The sequence below is a fragment of the Thamnophis sirtalis genome, unplaced genomic scaffold, assembly GCF_051295495.1.
Source record: "Thamnophis sirtalis isolate CommonGarterSnake01/CBP01778 unplaced genomic scaffold, rThaSir2_p1.2 scaffold_1, whole genome shotgun sequence".
In the NCBI taxonomy this organism is placed as follows: Eukaryota; Metazoa; Chordata; class Lepidosauria; order Squamata; family Natricidae; genus Thamnophis; species Thamnophis sirtalis.
Window position 1 is genome coordinate 148167763 of NW_028261381.1, and position 23372 is coordinate 148191134.

General features: G+C 40.9%; 1 protein-coding gene across 3 annotated transcripts in view; it reads right to left on the bottom strand.

The window, feature by feature from the left end:
* The window catches only part of BRF1 (BRF1 general transcription factor IIIB subunit), a 209596-nt gene that overhangs the window by 170816 nt on the left and 15408 nt on the right, over nucleotides 1-23372 (bottom strand). For 2 of the 3 annotated variants that reach the window (XM_087727256.1, XM_087727244.1), the window contains exon 2: nucleotides 21212-21289. In XM_087727256.1, coding sequence (XP_087583382.1) covers nucleotides 21212-21289 — 78 coding nt within the window. The remainder of the gene's footprint in view (nucleotides 1-21211; nucleotides 21290-23372) is intronic. The other variant, XM_087727249.1, reaches the window with a different exon arrangement.

A 23372-nucleotide genomic window follows, 5' to 3' on the forward strand; every position in this document is an offset into this window, starting at 1 on the left:
GTGGAGATTCGTACCCTCTCCACCGTCCAGGCCTTCCGCATAGCCTTGAAGAACTGGCTCGCCCGTCAGGCCTGGGGATAGGATAGTTACCCCGCCCGAATGATGAGTGTTTGTTGCTTGCTATTTTATTACATGTTTTGTCCTAATGTCTGTATTCCCCTTTCCCAGTTTTTGTGTGAGCCGCCCTGAGTCCCCTCAGGGAAAAGGGCGGCCTACAAATTCTAATAAAATTCTAAAATTCTAAATTCTAAATATTTTGGGGAGAATTTATCTGCCAGGTTAAATAAAAGATTTGTGGCTTCTAGGAAAAGATGAATAGAGTTTCTTCCAAAGCAAAAAAATTCTCACCTTGACAAAATGTATGGACTTCAAACTTCCAGAATAGATTGTAGAAATGTGAGATTTGAAGTCCACACATCTACAAGCTGCCAATGTTGAAAAACACTTCTTGGGTGATTCACAAGATGATACAACATGGCTGGTTGAAAGCACAGCACAGTACTAGCAAATGTTACAGCTCTGTAAAAATGGAGCTACAATAAAAGTAGGTGTTAGATTCTCAGAAGTAATCCAGATAACCGAATATTTCCTGAAAATTGTGCTGAAATTTAAGATCAGGATGCCTGATATGGAGTCTACAAAGTTTTGGTCAGTACTGGAACAAGGTTTAAGTCTCATTCTATACAAAACTCCACTCCTAGTTTCTTATAACACAGAAACAGAAAACTGATGGGAGAAAAAGACCTAGTAATCCATCTAGTCTGCCTTTTGAGTTTTTTTGTTTAAGAAAACAACCTTAGTAACATATTGTGAAGCAGTACAGATCTATAGTTCTAGACCTAGAGGGCAATGAGCTATTAAGGGAGGAGACAAGTAAGATAACTCAGGCCTAAAAAAGGGGACAGAATGAAAAAGAAACTCAAAATAACCCTGCCTTGATTTTGCTTCATACAGATGGTATTACAAGATGGGGCAGAGAGAAACTGACAAATTCTCAAGATTCTATTATTCTGCCCTATAATAATATAGGGCCATGATGGCAAACTTACAACACATGTGCCACAAGTGGCACGCGGAGCCGTTTGTCAGGCGTTGCCGTCAGCTGGCGAGCGCGTATGTGCGCGCTGGCCAACTGACTTTGGCCTTCTTTTGAGGCCATTTTTCACCCTCAGGAGGCTTCCCTGAAGGAACAGACTTCCAGTTTGCTCGTAGGACCGTTTTTCGCCGTCGAGACTTTCCTGAAGGCTCTGGACAATGAAAAACTCCCCTAAGGACAAACCGGAAGTCACTTCCGTTTGGCCTTAGGGATGTTTTTCACCCTCCAGAACAGATCTATGGAGAACCAGGAAGTTCAGGAATTGTGACTTCTGGTTTGTCCATAGGGCCGATTTTCGACCTCTGGAGCCTTCAGGGAAGGCTTTCCTGAAGGCTCCGGAGGGCAAAAACCGGCCCTACAAGCAAATCAGAAGTGACTTCCAGTTTGGCTGTAGGGCCAATTTTCGATCTCCGGAGCCTTCAAAGAAGCCTCCTAAAGGCTTCAAAGGTTGAAAACCGGCCCTACGGACAAACCAGAAGTCACTATTCCCAAACTTTCAGGTTCCCGGTAGGTCCGTTTTTTGCCCAGGGAAGCCTCTGGAGGGCATCTGGAGGGTGGGGGCTGTTTTCGCCCTTCCCAGACTCCTAGAAAGCCTCTGGAGCCTGGGAAGGGTGAAAAAACCGCACGAAAAGCAGGGGGTATTGCTGATCGTGCACATGCACGTGCTGGGGGGGGTCACGCACATAGCATTATGGGTGTTGCATGCCAGCACATGACCCCCTTGTGCTCCCCCAGCTTTTGGCACAGCAGCCAAAAAAGGTTTGCCATCACTGATATAGGGTATCCCTATAATATCTGTTGCCTCTATTTCTTGATCTTGCCTACCTCTAAGGACCGACATCTATTGATTGGTGGGGAGGGGGAGGAGCTTTTACTTGTTGCTAAACTATATTGAGTTTGAATTTCTGCTAACATATTACAAGTTATTCATTCAAAGATGTTATCGGTTGATTCCACATAACCTTCTGGCAAACTCTGGGTAAAAAATGCAATGTTTTATTGTCTATTCTAATCTAACAGCTTGCTGAAATATTGGTGTCTGCTGTCACTAGAACACTATTCTTGTAGCTGTATGCTGAGAAAATGACTTATGTCCTGGGAATTATAATTTGCTTCTGCTCAAATTAATTAATATCGTGGAAAAAATTCATTGGTTCTTTATTTTAAGCATCATTTGATTGGTATGGGGTACATACATACTGCATTTAATACCTTGCTTATCAAAACCTTATTTTGACTCAATTGCTGCCTGTGAGCCGATGGATATAATTTTAATACATAATCAACAAAACAGCTTAGTCATTCCAATTCATATTCTAAACTACTGCCAACTGCTGGGAAATAATTCATTTGCTTTCTTTGGTAATTAACTACTTTGATTTAATTCAACCAAGCTTTAACTGATCACCTGGAGATTCTCTGTATATTTGTCTCTATACAAATCCCTTTTTAAGGGGCCTTAGGAAAACCAGGCTCCATTGGTGCCATTTTGCAGATAAGACCAATACCAACAAGAAAGGCCAATTCCCTATTCCCAAATGATAACACTAGCGTTATTTTTTTTAATTTAAGTTAAGCATTGCTCACACATGTGCCAAAGTTGCAGTAGGTTCTAAAATAAACAACAGATCAACTATTCTGAACTGTGTCAATCTGTAATTTAAATAAACTGTCTGAGTTAATAAGCAGTAACATTGTTAATTTCCGTATAACATACCCACAATTTTTCTCATTCATATATCTTAAAATCAAAAGAATAATATGTTTTTTATCTTAAGTCAAGCCCAACAAGAAATTGTTCCTGCTGGCCAAAGAGCAGCTGTTTATATAAAAGAATATATATATTCTTGCATACAGCTGTGTTGAGAGGCTGCACTGAGCTGGAGCTTCCCACACAAAACTAATACATGAACTTACAAAGAAAATACACATGCTATGATTGCTATGTTACAGTCCACATACTGACTACTTACTAATTCCTGTGCAGAAATATTTTCTCTCCACCAATTTTGTAATGCTTGATAAAACCTTTATTTTCCTTACATCAGAAATACTGTAATTTAACACTTGACTGTAATGAAATGCCATTCCATGCAGCTCTGCAAACATAATAATGTAGTTTTCTTGCAGTTTTATGCTTTTTTAACTCCTTGCAAACTGCATTAAATAATCACTTCAACTAGTGGCATAGATGTATTTTTATATACATACATTTGACATAAGATATTATAAGTCTGGGGAGGGCGAAAAACTGGCCCAATGAGCCTACCAGAGGTCTTCCAGAAGCAGGAAACGGATCGTTTTCAAACTTCTGGTAGGTCTATTGGACCTGTTTTTCACCCTCCCCAGGCTCCAGAGACTTTCTTGGAGCCTGGGGAGGGCGAAAACGGCATCCCCGGGCCCTTTTGAAGGCCAAAAAATCAACTTGGCTGTGTGTGCGTTCGCGCTCGAGCTGACAACTCGCATGCTGGCAAATATGGCTCCATGTGCCACTTGTGCCATGCATGCCATAGGTTCACCATCACGGTACTAGGATATGACATGTTGCAAAAGACTGAGATTTTGAAAACATTTAGCATTTAATGAGAATACATTAGAATACTTTTTTTTATTTTGCAAAAGTAGCAAAAAAACTCTCAGGAATTCTGTCTTCCATTTTTTCATTCCTGTTTATTTCTTTCTCCTCCAGCTATCTCTTTATTTTCTTCTTCACAAAACTTGAGAATCAAGCTAAATGTAAAACTCCTGCTTAAAAAAAGTCTAACAAAATCTTTTTGCCTTATGTCCTTGAATCTCTACCCTGCCACAATTAGACTCTTGGTGACTTTCATAGAATATAAACTTCAATTAATATAACCATAGTACAAGTCTTCTCTAAAAACTAGAAAAATAGCATCAATCAGATATAGGAATACAAAGAGAAACAGAAGTTGAGATGGAAGGATAAAATAAGAACTGCAAGGAATATCTGTCTGAAATATCTCTGGCTTTATAGATCTCAGAACATTAATAAAGAGGGAGCTAACCTGATCTACTATTTATAAGGAATTTTCAAGAAAGTCTAGGCTCATACAGCCTTTTCGGTTGTATGCTTTATTGCTCTAGAATAGTTTACTATTTACAAAAATCTAAAACATCTAAAAAAACAATGCAATCAAATTCTTAACAGCCTTCTTTCCTGACGTCTTCAGTTTCTCTGTGTCTGAACTCTAGGCTAGTCTCCATAGAGCCAGACATGAAACTGCTAAGGTAACGCTGGCTAAAATTGGCTTTCCATCCAGAATCCCTATCCCACTGAGTATATCATCCCGGAGAAAGAAACGTATATTTGAGAACTAGACACTGTGGTTTCTCTGATGAACTTTTGATCCCACTTGCATTAAAAATGCCAACGCAGAGATCAAGCAAATTCAGAAAAAAATGGACTATTTAAGCTTCCAACATAGTAATAGTGGTACTTATAAAGCTTTTATATCAGCTAAGTATTTACTAATACTGTTTATGCCATATCAGACATCCTTCACATTAGCAGGGTTCAATGATTCACCATCATCTATGCTGAAATGAAATAAATAACTCTTAATTTAACATCAACTTTGATCTTGCCTAGTTTGGGAGTCAATCACATACATTTTATTGCACAGACCATTCTACCTGGCCAAGAGCATTGATTTAGTAATATATTTCCTTATCTAAGTACCCAAGTAAGTCAGATATGGGGATTAGCAGTCTAATCTGAAAATATCTGCAGAAAGGTGGCCATATTTTGCTCTATTGTCCCTTTTGTTCAGAAGTTCCAGTACAGTGTGGTGCTCTAAATATTATGTGTCCTTATGAAACATTACCTCTTAATCTAGTACTGCCCAAGATTTTTTAAATATTGCTTGTGCATCCCCATTTATACACACACACACACACATACACACCACTTAATATTTACCTGTATGCAATGTGTGCAACTTCTAATCTTGTTCATGAATAATCTTTTTGTTCTAGAAGGCACATTTGGAATTTTGGGAACTTGTTTTAGTATTCTTGCAGAATACGGCTGATATATGAGGAACTAATTACTAAGCACTTATTTATCAGAATGCTATTCCTCTTTCCCCTTACCCCCTCCTCAAATGCTCTCTACTATTTTGTTTATCTTTGTCTTTTTTGTAACCAGTTGGGCACACTGCCAAATAAAGCATTGGGTTTAGCTATCCACTGATTTTATTATCTAATAAACTTTATAGGCCCATTGGCGGTTCAAGGAGACATTTAGGGAAAGGGATTATACTGAAGGATGTAACCCTAACCCTAACCAAGAGTGTTATTTCCAGGCATATCCTGTTTCCCCAAAAATAAGACCTCCCTGGATAATAAGCCCAATCAGCCTTTTGAGTGCATGCGCTAAAATAAGCCTCCCCGAAAATATTGCAACACAGAAGCAGCTATGAGGTGATCACGCTTGCTGCCTCCTGCACCTTAAAAATATTAAGACCTCCCCGAAAATAAGGCCAAGCACTTATTTTGGGGAAACACGGTACTATCCTAAACTGTTATGTTTAGGGCTCCAACAAATATTATTAAAGCCTGGAAGTATGGAATATAATAGCTAAAAATCATCTGATTTAACATTCTAAAATCAAATGTACAATGTGCTTTATAATTTAAAATTGCTTTATTTAAAAGAACCATAGAATTGAAGAGAATTTACAACTGTGTAAACATATACATCAAAAGGGGATTGATCTATACGCCCCTGTTCTGACCCCCTCCTCCGTCCAGTAACAAATGCCGAGACAAGCTTAACTGGAATGTGCTTTAATAGCAAGAAACCAAAACCTCGGTGGCTGAAAGCTAAGCATAACAAAGAGATAAGGACCTTGGCAGCAACTCAGACAAACCTTGGCAGCAATCCAGCCTGCCAAGCTAATTACAAAAGTTCTCTAACTTTTAGTCAATGCGTTGACTTCTGCAAGAGGGGCGTGTGCATAAGCAGTCTTTTTATAGTCTGGAGAGGAGCCTAATGACCACAAGGTGAGTGCAATTACCTCCTGTAACGCAACTGTTCCTGACACCTATTAGCTGTTCGATACCGTGCATCCAGGAACAACTCACTACTGTCGTCTGGCTCACTCTCCCTTGTCTCCTCCCCACTGGTCCAAGGCTCATGTGCCTCCTGGTGGCCAACCAGCCTCTCTGCGCCCTGCTCGGAGTCGGAACCCTGTCCAGGATCCTCCACATCCTCCAGAGCCGACTCATAAAGCCCCTCGCTGTCGGAGTCTGGTGGCAGCTCCAACAGCTCCTGCTGGACCACAACACGCACCTATATTTTTTGTTATGTTTAACATTTTAATTGATATGTTTATGTATCTAAGCATAGTAAAAGATCTCTTCTGCTCCATAACAATCCTGTGAGAGAAACTGGACTAACGATAGTCCAGTTCCTTGGCGAGACTACATTAGAACCTCTTACCAGTTCAACATCTTAACTATAGAACGCCACTCCAGCTCTCTCATTGATCACTTAGGATTGTTGGGAGTTAAATGAGCAATTAACTCCTCATCCCTTTCAGACAGAGATTCAATTTAAATTGAATTACTGCAATGCGCTCTACATGGGGCAGCCTTTGAAGAGTATTCGGAGACTTCAACTCGTCCAGAATGCAGCCGCGCGAGCGATTGTGGGTGCACCTCGGTACACCCACGTTACATCTATCCTCCGCGAGCTGCACTGGCTACCGATCGGTCTCCGGATACGCTTCAAAGTGCTAGTCATAACTTATAAAGCCCTTCATGGTATTGGACCTGGGTACTTGAGAGACCGCCTGCTGCCAATTACCTCCCAAAGACCCGTTAGATCACACAGGGTCGGCCTCCTCCGGGTTCCGTCCACCAGCCAATGCCACCTGGCTACTACCCAGGGGAGGGCCTTCTCTGTGGCAGCTCCGGCCCTTTGGAACGAACTCCCCGCGGAGATTCGGACCCTCACCTCTCTCCAGGCCTTCCGGAAAGCCGTTAAAACCTGGCTGTGCCGGCAGGCCTGGGGTTGATGAGTTCCCCTCCCCCTCGACTTCTATGGTTGTATGATTCTTGTGTATTTTAATTACGTGTATTGTGTTTTATGTTCCCTTTTTTTTCCCCTTTGGAGTTGTTCGCCACCCTGAGTCCCTCCCAGAGAAGGGCGGCATACAAATAAACTAAACCTTAAACCTTGATTAATTTTGAATTGATCAATTCAGATACAAATTTTTGAACTCATGTAAATGGAGATAGCCCTTTAAAGGAGCAGGGCTGTGTACGTTCTCTGGTTTTCCTCCATAAATAAATAAATAAATATAAAAGAATGCAGACTATATAGCATTTTCCTTTTTAAATTTTCAATGCACTAGATAGATTTCAGTTCTACCTATCCCATCTGTTCCAAGCAGCCAATAAACAGGACAAAATTGCAAATCTTTCCACTTGTATGGAATAAAGCCAAAGGTAAACAACACACAACTCTCTCCACTCACCAAATGAAGGTGTCATAAGCACCGTGGCTTTTATTTTCTCATTTAGGCACACACCTGGTAGAACAAGACAATTCTAGCCAAAATTTCAAGAAATGTATTCTTATAGGCAAGTGCCAACAACATGTATTGTTTCTTTTGTATACTTCCATTACAAAAGGAAATATGCATCAGCACAAAAATCTTTTATTTAGGGTCCATGAAGCTTGGCATAATATAGTCATAGTTAAACCCAGTGTTTTGTAAAGCAATATTGTTAGGGGTATCGTGAACCACTATTTCCATTACCCTCCCAGCCAAGTTATGAAACTTGTATTCCATTGTACAGATAGTCCTTGAGATATCACTGTAACTGATATTGCTGTTACAGTTGCATGTTATGATGGTTGTTATTGAAGCATCTCACCTAATGACCTCCCTGTTCCTGTTCTTCCCAATGAATCGTTAAGCAAATGCCTGGGTCTGGAGCACAGGATGCCTTGGGGATGGGGGACCCTTGGGGGCCTAGCGTAGGCCTACCTCTCCTGGCCCTCCCCAAGGCCTTCCCCATATACCCCGAGACAGTCTATGCTCCGCTTCCTGTCCCTTGAGCTCCCACAGTTCTTTTCCCATTGTCAATTTGCCCTCCCCCCCCTAGACTATAGGCCCAATTCCCAACCTACCAAGCCAAATATCCTCCTCCTCCTCACCTAGTTTTAGAAGAGCTCCAAGGCCTTCCAGAGCACTGGAATGAATTGCTTCTTTCTGTAGCTGCATGGCACAGTTCCAAAAACAGCCAGCATTTCATCCCACCCACAAAATGGCGGCTGAGTTCAGGTTGCCGCAGTGTGGCCCAGAGACGAACCACTTCATTTTGCTGCCTTAATGAGGTCTACACAGCACTGCAGAACCTTTCTACAGTATCCAGACACTTCAGCAGCTCTGTGCAGACATTGCTAATGCAGCAAAATAAAGCAGTTGGGGCTTTATTTGAGGCTGTCGTTTTGTCCCCAGCCACAAGCAAGTATAACAAAATGGCAACCGTGTTCAGCCTACCTCCATATGGCCTGCCCTCCTTCCCTAACAGGAGAACCAGAGAGCTTCAAAAAGTAACTTCAATGGGTGATGAGCATGTGGGAGAAGGCACAAGTGCTGTGGGATCATGGCGGGGTGGGACAAGGGGGAGAGAGGCGGGGGTACTACAAAGTCCCTATGGGCAGTCATAAGGGTGAATGACAGCAGGGTTGCTGCAATCATTCTAACTTTCAAACATGATCGTATGTAATTTTGGGATGTTCATTATCCCAAAGGTGCTTTTTTTTTTTTAAGAGGCAACTTGACTTTCTATTTTTTCTTTGAAGATGTTTCTCTTTTCATCCAAGAAGCTTCTTCAGTTCTGACCTGAGGGTGGGGAATGGAAGGATTTATACCACTTGCAGACAGATGGACATTTTTGGCAAGTCATTAAGGCCACCTGTAGGTTTATCTGTGTCATCAGGATCACCTGAGTAGTGCAAATGGGTGTGGAGCCTTCTGGAACTGTTGAAAGGACTCTGATATAGACTGGAGATAGATGATGTCGTATCCCTCCTGTTAAGAAAGGGCTGTTCAATTTTGACATAGATGGCCTCCTTCAAGCAGTCCTGTCATTAAGTGATCTGTGGTCAATGTTCATTAAACATTGTCTTATCTCAAGGACTACCTCTATCTGGATAATGCCAGCTTAAGGAAAATAACTATCAGGCAACATTGTGTCTATTTCTTCAAGGTCACCAGTTCCCTATTCCATTTCTTTATTTAAATTATTATTTTTTAGCTAGAAGCTACCATAATTTGAAGTAAATACCTAATACATAAGATATCATTTTTATGTAGAAGAAAGCTTCCAGAACCTCTATAGGTTTCACCTCAGAAATAAAAATAATAGGCAACTCTTCTGTACAAGGGAGTTTCCTATATTTCTATTTTCAGCCAGAACTTTAAAATAAAGTATATCTGTCCAATGCAGGAAGAAACAAAAATGTGGTGAAGTCAATGGGGGTTAATAGTTCTAGTTCTCACATTCAGGACACATCTGCTGCCTAAACTTGCAACCTCAAAATCTTTGCTTCAGTTCATATTTACAGGAAATGTACAACAGTTATGGAAACAAGTTTTAAAAAGCTCAAATATCTCCAAGTAAAGATAGGGAAAAGTTCAAAAAGAAAAGGGGAAAGATAGCTTTCTGAATCTCCCCCAACAATGAAGTTTCCTAATTCTCCATTTTACGATCTTTTAGACACCACTTTGAAACATTTTTATTCTCACAAACGTTTTCATGAAATGAACTGTAACAAGTAATATTTTTATATGCTGATAAGGGGACTGGTTTATCAGGCTTTGCTGTGCCATTAGACTAGTTTATATTATCTCGAAACGATAGACTGTCTGGAATCAATGGAACCTAAAAGTAATCACAATTAAATATCATTATAACTGTTATTATTTTATTACTTGAATTTATGTAGCTATCTATCTCACAACAGGTGACTTTGGGAAATGCACAGCAATCAAATAACAAATATAAAAATAGACAATTTAAAAAATCCAGATTAAAATAAAAATTATAAAAACAAAGATATAAACCATAGGCAAATGGAGAATAAGAATCAACACTTAGAAAAGGAGAAATGTGCGTTTTATTTTTAATAATTCTGTGACAGATTCTAATAACTTTCACAAATAAAGTATATAAATATAAGTTGTATTTGTTTATGGAGAAGAAAATATTAAGCTTCTAATTACTATCTCGACCCCTTCCAGTCAGGCTTCAGACCCGGTTACAGCACAGAAACCGCTTTGGTCGCATTGACCGATGATCTCTGGAGAGCCAGAGATGGAGGACATTCCTCCATCCTGGTCCTCCTTGACCTCTCAGCGGCTTTCGATACCATCGACCATGGTATCCTTCTGCGACGACTGCGGGAGGTGGGGGTGGGAGGCACCGTGTTGCGGTGGTTCTCCTCCTACCTCTCGGACAGGTCGCAGTCGGTGTTAGTGGGGGGGCAGAGATCGTCCCCTAGGCCCCTAACTTATGGGGTGCCTCAGGGCTCGGTCTTATCCCCCCTGCTATTCAACATCTACATGAAACCGCTGGGAGAGATCATCCGCAGGCACGGGATCAGATACCATCAATATGCGGACGATACTCAACTGTATCTGTCCGCCCCGTGCCAACTCAATGAAGCGGCAGACGTGATGAGCCGGGGCCTTGAAGCCGTTATGGACTGGATGAGGGTTAACAAGCTTGTGCTCAACCCAGAAAAGACCGAGTGGCTGTTGTGCTTCCCTCCCAAAGATTCGATCAATATTCCATCACTCAGGCTGGGGGGTCAAATTTTATACCCCTCAGAGAGGGTTCGCAACTTGGGAGTCCTCCTGGATTCACAGCTATCATTTGACCACCACTTAACGGCTGTGACCAGGGGGGCATTCGCCCAGGTTCGCCTGGTGCGCCAGTTGCGACCCTACCTGAATCGGGAGGCTCTCACAACAGTCACCCGGGCCCTTGTGAACTCTAGGCTGGAATACTGCAATGTGCTCTACATGGGGCTGCCCTTGAAGAGCATCCGGCGACTTCAGCTAGTACAGAACGCGGCCGCGCGAGTGATTGTGGGTGCACCTCGGTTCACCCACATAACACCTATCCTCCGCGAGCTGCGCTGGCTACCTGTCGAGCTCCGGATGCGCTTCAAGGTGTTACTAGTCACCCATAAAGCCCTGCATGGTAGTGGATCTGGATACTTGAGAGACCGCCTTCTGCCAATTACCTCCCTGCGACCAATAAGATCACATAGATTAGGCCTCCTCCGTATTCCATCGGCCAGCCAGTGTCGGCTGGCAACTACAAGGAGGAGGGCCTTCTCAGTAGTAGCCCCGACCCTTTGGAACGAGCTCCCCGTGGAGATTCGTACCCTCTCCACCGTCCAAGCCTTCCGCACAGCCTTGAAGAACTGGCTAGCCCGTCAGGCCTGGGGACAAGGATAGTTGCCCCTCCCGAATGATGAATGTATGTTGTTTACTATTTTATTATATGTCTCTATGTTTAACGTCTGTATTCCCCCTCCCCGATTTTATGTGAGCCGCCCTGAGTCCCCTCAGGGAAAAGGGCGGCCTACAAATATTAATAAAATCTAAAAAAAAAAAATCTACTTTCCTACAGCTATTATTTGTTCTCCAGTTATTGCTGCTAAGTACTGAGTCACCCTGTCAATAAGACCATGTTTATCTACGACTTGGGGACAGAAGAAAAAGAGGATCTGCTATATGTTTCCAAGACCTGGCTCAGCAACGTTGGAGATATTAAACACTTGTGTCTTCCTGGGTTTCAGGTCCTGTGACATCAAGGAAGGAAAGGGGTCACTGCAATGAACTTTAGCAACAGCTTAGCTCTGACTAAGGTCCTCATTATGGAGCTTGCAGTGTTACCATACTGGTGTTCAAGTTTCCTCCATTATTACTGCTGCAGAATTTCAATTTCAATGGCAACTATAGATACATCCCATTAGTTTCAGGACTGAAGTTCATAAGACGAGGCCTATTTGACCTAGTTTTTCTTTGGAGCAGTTGCTATATAGTATGAAGATGGAGAACATTAATGAGTCCTTTTCCTGGTTCAAGTGACCCTGATCACCACCCAAAAAACTTCTCCAGGATAGCAAATGCTATTTTCCTCAGGCACCTGATAAATCCAGGAAGGTTCCAGAAGATGCTTAGGATTTTCCCAGCAATCTGGCAGATAATTCTGTCAAGGGTTGAGGTCGGTCAAGCATTTAATAAAATTGCCCTCAATAGCCTTTTTGTGGATTCAGAGGCACTTTGGCTTACCAAAAAACTTCAAGAAATAGAGAAAAACAATTCCTGAAAACAGAATGTGAGTGTAAGAGTTCACGTTTGAGGCTACACCATGCAGTTAAAGACAGTGAAACACTTGCAATTCTCCACCCTTACTACAACAGGGTATTGTCCAACATCATCTTTATTTAAAATTACTGTATTTTTCAGAGTATAAGATGCACCTCCCCCCCCCAAAGAGGGTGGAATTTGAGTGTGTCTAATATTCCGAATGTAGCTTTTTGGAAGCTTTTTTTCAGCCTTAATGAGGTGCTAACATGTGAAGCTCCTCCCCCACTTTAAGGGCAAGGCAAGAATTTTTCCTATCTTCTCAAAGGTTTCCTTCAGGCAAGTGCTGGGCCAGTTTGTTGATTCAGCTTTGTTACATTTTAAGTGCTTAAGTGATTTTAGCTGAATGCCCAGATTTCCCCCCCCCCTCCCGCTGCTGGGGAAAGAAAAAAAACTGGAAAAAGGAGTCATTTTATTATACTGTTGTGTTTGCTTGCTTTTCTGGTGTTATGGGAATAAAACTGAATACCTGGTAGGCAGAATTTTTTTCTCTATTTTCCTGCCCCAAAATTAAGGTGCATCTTATACTCCAGTGCGTCTTATACTCTGAAAAATATGGTGTACAAAGCCTTCTTGGAAAGGATGAGAGAAGCAGCTATCATCTAGCCACCATGATGCTTTTACACAACACTTTACTGATAAACCTGCCCAGGATAGAGTCTGAAATAGCCTTATACTTTCATCTGGGGTTATTTTCAGTTTATAGACTGATGAAATGGTTAGGAAGATTTAGATCCATCCTGGTTCCTTTGATGGCCTGGGGACATGTGAAAAAATAGTCCTGGTAAGTAATCTATGGCTCTTTTTTAGGGAGATATTGTAACTAATGTCATTAAGAACATGTTGATGTACCCTCTTTTGGAAAATCAGTAAGATACTGCATAGGATTTCTATGAAAGATCATAAAACTGTAGATGGCAAACTTGTGCCATTCCACAACCCATTCAAAAGATGCTGCTCTTGCAATAGTAACATCATTATGCAAATATTACAGAAAGTAGATCCTCTCTGCAATTTTTTTTTAGTCATATGCAATTTTCTAAAATGTAACTGATTTCCAGCACTTGAATGTCAGGCAATCAAGTAATTAATGCTTACATAATGGAGCAAATTCCAGATGTAATATATTATAAATTTAGTATCTTTGTTTTCATACCATTACCCTGAAGAATTACATGCACATTTTTAGGAATATACCAGATACTCAGCTACTTAGCTTTGTAAATACACTTATAAAAGTTATTACCCTATAATCTCACTAAAGTGTTTCAGACAGGCAAGGGATGGAGAATTCTCAATATAAAGGAGAAAGTACCAATATTTTCACTCACCTATACTGAATTCTGTTTACTTGTCTGCAGTTAATTTCTATCAGGCTTAGATAGAAAGTCAATTTGTTGTAGTGGCAAAGACATCAAGCTAGAAACCAGGAGATCAAGAGTTCCAAGTTTCGCTTTAGGCAGCCCTAGGAAGCCCTAGGAAGCAGCCAGTGGCAAACCACTTCTGAAAAATGAGCAGGGCAAAGGCACTCTGTGAGGCTTCCTTGTGAAGAAAGGAACCTGCCCTTCCAAATGAGCAACACTGTGGTTGCTTCTATTTAAGAAGAGCAGCAAGCTCAAGACTTTGGTTGATTGTTTGTTAACCTTGATTCTATGTGCCTTGTCTTTTGTCTTGAAATTTTATGTTATTTCAGTCTTGAAATCTTGTAACTGTGACTCTATAGACCTGGACCGCCTGACAACTCAACTACAATGCTGCTTGGTCCCTTAATTTTTGCTTGAGTCTTGTGCCTTATGGTTGGGATTTGGTCTCTCTCTCAAGACAAGTTTACTGGACGTTGAGAGACTTCATTTCTCTTATTTCTATGTATTTCTATGTATTTCAGCATGCACCTTTCTTTTGCCACTTACTATTTCTGTGAAAACATTGTAGTAAAGTTTGTAAATCTCTGGGTGTGAGAAAGACATTTCATGGCCTGAAGCTGCAGAGAGTCATGTCAGGAGAGAAAAAATAAACAGTGCAGAAAAATTATAATATGAATTAAAACTGCTAGTGGGTATGTGTTATGAGAAACAAACTGGAATTTCTGATAATTTCCAGCACAAAAAGTGGACAGGAAAGAGGGAGGAGTATCTTTTCATGTTGGATTACCTACCAAACTAAATGTTAAGTAGCTGACCTATAGACATAAGTGAAATATTTCTTTTTAGTTATCTTTCCTTCAAATGTCTTTCTCCTTAAACAGTGTGATAACCTAAAGGTGAACTAAGACCTATAGAAGTTAGAAAACAGAAATCATGCCATCCAAATTCTAAAAGGGAAAAAGCATCTGTTTACAGAAGTTCTATCAGATGGAAATACAGTATCCAGGCAGAACATGATTTACCACCACAATTAAGCCCAAAATTTCTGTTGCTAAGCAATAACTATTAAGTAAATTTTGCCCCATTTTAGATTTTTTTGCCAAAATTGTTAAGTGAATGTCAGTAAGAGATTTCTTAGATTCTGCACTGACTTTGCTTGTCAGAAGGTTACAAAAGGTGACTCCAGGGCACTACAACTGTCATAAATATGAGCCAATTGCCAAACATCTGAATTTTGATCATGCGACCATGGGATGCTGCAACAGTTGTAACTGTGAAAAATGGTACTAATTTGCTTTTTTCAGTGTCGTAGCTTTGAACAGTCACCAAACAAATGTTGTAAATTGAGGACTACCTGTAACGCAAGTAATAAATATAAGTGCATCCTTTCCCCAAGATATTGGTATGCTGACGTTTTGATATCTTTCAAATAAGTGAATCAAACTGATCTACCCGAGAACACATCCGTATGAGAATGCCACACCTCTGTGGTATTACAACATCAACTAGGTTTGACAACTGAATAGATGTATTTATTTTTTGGCTGTGGTAGAATTAAAATGGTGGTGGGGGTGATTTTTGCAATTGTGATGCTTGGCAGAGTAATTGAGTGTCATGACTCACTCAGCAGCCTCATATAGATGTTAAAAAGGAAAGGAGAAAACATCACTCCCTATGACGTCCCACATAGTAGGGGCCACAGGTGAGACCTCTCCTCCCCAGTCATTACAAACCAGAATCACCAACAGGAATTGTCTGGGAAAGAAATTTATAACAAATCTGACAGCAATAATCCCTGCACCTGTAGATTTATTTCTTGACAGGTAAAATATGGAAGAATTTATGGGTAAACAGCATGAAGTGGGAATGTAAGTCTTAGTTGACGGAGAAATATTAGAAAATAAAGAAATTAAGGATTATAAAAGGGAGTTTAAAGTCACAGTGTCAAAAGAATTGATGAATCAAGAGATGAAAAAGGACTTGGGTGAAGATTTATTTTTGAATTTACAAAAGGTTTTTAACTCCTTGAAACAATCTTTGAGATGGAAGAAGGTAAGTCTGCAGGGAGATTCAATGACAGCAATTTGTGCTGGACTAATGTTTAATCTTTCAAAGCAAAAATAAAGAATTCAGAGTCAACTAGTTTGATCAGGGTTAAAATATGGAATATTTTTATATAAATCTGGAAACCCTTTTTTGGGGGGGGTTGCCAACATTTGGATAGAAATTATAACAACTTGGGTGTTTTGAATGGAGGCGAAGGGGTATGGAAAGAAGTAAACCATGTACAAGTAGTTCTTGGTTAAGAACAGCAATTGGGATCAGAATTTCCATCACTAAGCAATGAGCTGTAAAGGGCAATGTCACATGACTGTATGGCTTAGTGACCACAATCCTAGCATTCCCGTTTGCCATTGTTAAAAGAGAATCACACATTGTTAAGCAAGGACCTCCCCTTCAATGTTCCCTCTAATTTTTTTTCAGTGTGAGCAGAAAAGTATGCTTTGAAATGTGTTTGAGCGGCACATTTTCATGCCTGAGCATCTGAATTTTTTTCACAGATGTCACCTAAGACAACGAAATCAGTATTATTTGAAACTCAAAGTTATGTTTATTCAAGGTACCCACTTAATTAAAAGTGTTATATAATATCAGTATCACTTAACAATGCTCCTGCTTAGCAACCAAAATATTGGCTCAGAAACTCTGGCATTGAAGCATGCAAATCTTAAAGCTGTCAAGTTAACCCTTATGGGAAAAAAACCCCAGGGGTCTTCAAACCTGACAGCTTTAAGGCTTGTGGACTTCAACTCCAAGAATTCCTCCTCCAGTCATGTTGCGGCGACGTCATCTGTGTGGATCTGCTCTATCTTCTTTTTTTTCACAGGGGGCAGGGCTGCTGCTGAAGATGCCAACGAGCCCCTGCCGCCACTAGAATAATTGCTGCTGCCTCCTCCTCCTCCTCCAACAGCACCACCACATTTGCTGCCCAGCGCTGCAGCTGAGGTGAAGCCACCAAAGCTCCTGCTGGCGCCCCCGCCCATGGCAGCGGCAGTGGTGCCTCCCCCTCCGCTCGGAACACCTCAGCTGAGCTTCGGATTACCCCTGCCACCGCCTCCACCTCCGCCGTGCTTTTGAGAAGCCATGAGGCCTTTTTTTCCTGCTCCCACCCCCTCCGCCGCCTTCCTACTAGCTCCTTCGGCCTCATGGCTCCTCAAAAGCACGGCGGAGGAGGAAGGGGGAGGGATAACATGGGGGTCAGCTCAGGTGCTCCGTGTGGAGGGAGAGGCACCACTGCCACGGGGATGCTGACGGGAGCTTTGGCGGCTTCACCTCAGCCACAGCGTCCGGCGGCAAATCCGTCAGTGCTGTTGGAGGAGGAGGCGGCAGCAGATATTCTGGTGGCGGCGGAGGCTTTGGGGGTTCACTTCAGCTGCAGAGCCAGGCACAAGCGGCTAGGATTGGCCGCCCACAAAGGACCTCCCCAGGCTTGCTTGGCTGAACACAGGGCGACTGATGCTAATTTGAGCAGCCGCGGCCGGCACAAACTACCATCAGTCGCTCTGTGCTCATCAAAACAAGTCTGGGTAGGTCCTTTGCAGGCAGCCAGTTCTAGCAAAGGACTTCCCCGCGTTTGCTTTGCTCAACACGGGGCAACTGACGGTAATGAGTGGCGCAGCCGGCGCCTAGGAGGTACTAGACCAGCTGTGCCGTGTAAGCTCCTGCCGCCATCCCCGCGCCCATGCTAACCCTAGATTTTCTGATGCCCCTCAGCTTCCAGAGCCTGTGACAGAAATCACTGCGCGGCAGTTAGAAACTGCTGTGCGGTGTCTTCTTGCCATGTGCGCAGCCGCGCACCTTAGAGGGGACAGTGCTCCCCTTGTGACTTTAGTTTGCATTATCTTTTAGCTCTGTAAAAAGCTTTAATAAAAACTATTATCTTTTTTAAAAATAACTCCCACTAGCACTAGGTAACAGACTAACAAAATAATTTACGGACAAACAAGAGGTCCGCCGTCTTCATACTGGATATAACAAACTGCCATGCCAGCTATATGCATTATCACATCCTCAACTATCTATGTATCTAATAACAGTTTATTGTCCCAATCCACAGTGTGCACTAGAGCAGTTGCCTTCATTCTTCAGAAAAGGAATTGTTTCTAAATTATAATTTTTATTTGAATGATACCCACCCTTTTTTCTTTTAAGGCCTTAAGTGCCCATGATAATACAGGACCTATATCGCTAGCAGTGGGATGCCAAATTCTCATGTTATGACCTTTTTTAAAAATATATCATCAAATGCTAATAAGGAAAAAAATTACAAAGGTGTTTTCAGAGTTCCAACTGTTGTTGACTTAGCCAAAACGTGGGAAAAAATGTGGCTGCCAAGTACATTGTGCAAAGAAACCAAAAGGATGTCCTTACATGCCCCAATATTGTATATGGTAATATACAAAACATTTTCAGCACCTGCACAATCTACCAGCACACAGCTTTTATTGCTAGAAAAAAATTCTCAGAAACTTTATGGCAGTGAGCCAGAAGTGAGTTTGTTGCATGTTAAAAGGCTGCATTCCGTTCCGTCAAGTGAAAGAGATTTACCAATCATGTACTGACAGTAAGGCAGCTGCAGATTTACCCAAAAGAGAAGCCCAATTCTCAGAACAGTCAGCACAACTTTTTCAAATGTTTTATGAAGAAAGTGCTGTTGTTGTTGTTGTTGTTGTTACTTTACAGTGCAAGATTTTGGTGAATCAAAATTTGATTAAACCCAAATACCCCATTCGATAATTCCATGGATTAGTCATGGAAAAGTTTATGGCGATGAGAGAGCCAAATAACAAGGCTCCAGGATTCATTCCAGTAGGTTAGAAGCCTTTGATGGGAGTCCTGAGAAATATATATTTGAAACAAAGGATCTTCTGTGAGGTTGCTTTTTCATGAGCATGCCCTAATGGCAAGAGTAATGTTTCAGTGTCTGAGTACACAACTGAAAGACAGGGGACTTTCACACCACTAGGGAAAGATTCAAACACTCAAAATCAAAGTTAACATTCTCCATAAACATCAAAGTGTTCCACAGGAAAACTTCCAATTCAACAAGACTTACGTTAGTCCTTAAAACTCCCAAATAATGCATAAATGTGTCCTAAAAATCTACTTTATTTTCACAAATGATAGAAATCATAGGAGGTCAACATAACAGACATGAAACTAGAACTGGTCCACTTTGCTTCTCTCAATGGTTAACATGCTTTAATATTTTTTCTATGTTTTCTATGATTTATTTTTCAAACCACTGCAATCATGTAACTTTCAGCAAATTACAATGGAAAACATCCATAACATTGAAATGCAATTATGCAATCATAACAAATATTTTAAATTACCTTAAAACTGAAGCACTTAAGTAACTTCTAAAGTGCTATCTTCATTCATTAAAAAGGCTCTCTGCAAGAACTCCATTTTAACCTGCTTCCAGAAGGCAAACAGCCTCACTTCTGGTGATAAAAGCTATTCTACAATACGGGGGCCTTAATGGAGAAGCATCTTCTCCAGGCTTTGGCTCCTCTGATCATTTAATAGTGGAGAACTCCCAACAGTTTTTTAATGTGTGGATGGTACCAGACTTATTAATTCTAGTTGAAGGAGGCAGTCGTGCAGGTATCTTAGTACCAAGTTCTAAAATCAACAATTTAAATTGCTCTTAAAACAACTGAGAGCTAATGCAGGGCTCACAGTACAGATGGAATATGTTCTGGGTATTTAGCACCCATTAGCAAATGGGTTTTTGAATTTTCGGTCCAAATGGCATTTAAAAGCAATGCCACATAGAACATGCAGTACCAGGCAGTTACGAGTTATTGTTGCTAGGTCCTTGTTTTGATATTAATAAAGATTCAGTGGTACAAATTGAAATCTGTTGTTTTTTTAAAAATCCACAGAGATGGCATTTAAAAATATACTTAATAAACATGGGTTTTGTAAATTATCACTCAAAGGTTCCTCTCGCTTGTATAAGTAATTAATGAACAATACCTAGTTTTATGAGAGAAAAATCAAGGAAATTACTGTATAGGTCTTATTAGAAATAATTAATGAGAACATCAATGTTACATTAGAAAAGTAAGAGGCAGCGGTCTGAATAGTGTATCAGCAAACGCTATTAAATGCACAGTAAAATGAAACATTTGAAACAAAATTATGAATTTTAAAGCTAGCATTCATTTTATGTAATGAGATTTTCTTTTAAATATGGCATATTCCAAATAAATATATGAGAATCCATTTAGTAATTGAATATGAAAAATGACTGGAATATAATATAACATAAAGCCAAGGAATGGAATGGAATGGGAATGGAATTGGAATGCTTCTGAATCAGCCACATCTGATTTAAATACAAAAGCCTGGCTTTCTGACTGCCTAGTCAAATACCATCTGCTTACAGCTCCAACTTCTGAAATTTAAGAAGAGAAAGGACCTGAAGAAAATTGCCCTCCAGCCTAAATCCAATCTAACCCAGCAGCGTATTGATTGTCATTGCAGAAAGCTTGATTACAAAATGTGAATTATAATTTTGATCTGGAAACTTCACAAATTCTACCAAAAATGCCAAGCACATAGGGCCTTCTGAACTTAGGAACAGAACCGCACATACCATTTTAGTTTATAGTGGAAAAAAATGGTCTTTCATTCAAGCTTGAACAGATGCACACTTACTTAGCTTCAGCATTGCATTTCTAATGAGACAGACAAGCTGATGCCCTTTATTTCTTTTTTATTTCACTTTCCATTCTTCCTGTTCTTTGCCACATTGAATGGAGAATTAGGCCTAAACATCTGGAAGGTCTCAGACTGCCCACTCCACCACCTGGGAAAGACAGTCTTATTGTAAAGCTACTGAGTACAGCTGCCCTCCGTCAATCTGCTCTTGAAGGGTTATTATTCTACTTGAATTCAAGAGATCCAGATTCATGACTCAGCTAAACTAGGTCTATACTGAATTGGGGGGGGGGGATGCTTCAATTCTAGAATTAAAGTACATCTGACATTTAAAGCAATTTATTTGCAAGCTATGAGGACAGAGATGTCAAATATGCCTTGCTTTTCTCCTTGCATTAATTACTATTTGCCGACGCCAAGTATGGTTTTCAGTACAAATTTCTTCCAACTCAATTCACAATTTAAAGGGAATTGCATAAGCAGTGCTCTAAAAATATCTACTTCCTCTCTGATACACCCTCAAAATCATAGTGGATAAAATTTAGCTCTGGGATAGCTTTCTTTAGCAAGGCTAAATAAAAATAAGAATTACAAGTTACCATTTTGCAAAGTCTGTGCCCGCGACTCCTTTCCCAAGTTGACATGAAATCCTCCAACAGTTTGAGTTTTTCCTGCTGCTACAAGAAAAAGAAAAGGAAAAGCTGTCAAATATAACATATTAATGGCAACATTTCAATGCATCTTGCCCAGACTCTCTTTTGCTAAGCATTTCAACCTAACAAACATCAATAGTCCTAGACTCTGAGGCTCCTTTTATGTGATTATGAACCTCAAGCTGCTGCTGCTGCTGCTTTTTTCCTTCTTTCTTTGGCGTCTTTCTCAGCCTCCAAAGTTCAGGTTTTCAACGTATTTTTTGTAAATAAGTGGCATAAATTATTCATATATAACGTGTACATAGGCTGCTCAAAAACAATTCCAAAGATTCATATTGTATTAGAGTTCTCAGAGGCATAAAAGTAAAGGTTCCCCCGCACATACGTGCTAGTCGTTCCTGCTCTAAGGGGCAGTACTCATCTCCATTTCTAAGTTGAAGAGCCAGCGCTGTCCGAAGACGTCTCCATGGTCATGTAGCTGGCATAAACGCTGAAGGCGATGGAGCACTGTTATCTTCCCACCAAAGTGGTCCCTGTCAGCCTCTGCTTCACTATTTGTTTTCGGCTGCCATTGAAACGGGGAGGGAGTGGCATGGTATTTGGGAGGAGCAGCTTTCAGTATAGGAATGATTGTAAAAAGGGAGTTTGTTCTCACCATCTATTGCGCATGCTGCAGATAGTGGATTTGCTGCCAAGGCCAACTGTCTGGCATATCAACCTGATGATGCTTTTTGAAGATGAAACCCATATGACACCTGAGGGGTTTGCGGATTGGACTATGGGATGGGGTTACCAGGAGGGGAGTTGGGTCAAATATTGATATCTATGATTACGCGCACTTTTGCCTCAGATCTTGCTTTGCTTAGCTGCTATCTACTCATAACCAGTAAAAGTACTCTTAATTCTGCAAAATTGAGTTGAGTGGTTTCTTTCTTGGTTACTGAGGGAGGCTGCCCTGACAGTCCCTATTTTTTTACTCGTATTTGTTACATGCTTTCGAACTTCTGGGTTGGCAGAAGCTGGGACAAGTAGCAGGAGCTCCCACTATTACGCGGCACTAGGGATTCGAATCACTGAACTGCAGACTTTCTGATCGACAAGTTCAGTGTCTTAGCCACTGAGCCACCACGTCCTGATTACTATAATGTTTAAGGGCTTAACACCCTTCCAAAATGTAACCAGTTCTGTTCTGCACGACCTTAATCTTTCTCTTCTCCCAATATCTCATCTCTACCATTTCTGATTTTGCTTTTATCCATTCTACTAATCAGATCAGATTTATCAAGTCCAGCATTCCTATTTCTTGCACTGACCAATCAGGTATCTCTGGAAATCCAATAAGTGGTATATGGAAGCTATATATACTTTCAAACCACTGGCATCAGTAGTGTACTATTTTTCAAGCAAGGAAGGTTTCAACACACCATATTCTTCGGACGCTGCAGAGTATAAGACGTACCTAGCTTTTGGGGAGGAAAATGGGGGGGGGGATCTGCCTCTGCTCTCCCAGCAATTTGCCTTCTTGCAGCAAACAGTACAAATGATATACACTGTTTATGGTGTTACATTTCAGACTATACTTGTATAGATGCTGTTAAAATTGATGTTGCTTTCTGGAAGTATGTTATTCTCTGCTATTTAAAAGAAGATACAATAGCACTGGGCCTCTTCAGATCAAGCATTTATTTTAAAAAGCTTCATTTTGTTAAGTTGCCTAGAACAATAATAAAGCAGTCTTTCAATTTCAGTTTCAGCACGGGCCTCCCAATGATCAGCTGTTTCAGGTTGCAGGGATTTCCATAGCCTATTGAGGCCTCCTCAAGCCTCAAGCCCCTTTTGCTGCAAGGAGTTAAATTGCAGGGAGGTAGAGGCCAAAGGGTGGGGGCCGGCGGGTGGGTGGGGCTAAATTCAGTGTATAAGATACACCCAAATTTTCACCCTCTTTTAGGGGGAAGAAAAGTGCATCTTATACTCTGAAAAATATGGTAATTAAGAGACACTGATGGGCTTATCCTTTGATTATAGATGTCATGGAAGATGTCTAAGAAATTCTTTGAAACTAAGAATAGTACATTATCAAAGCAATGCAAATGGTCTACAACATGGG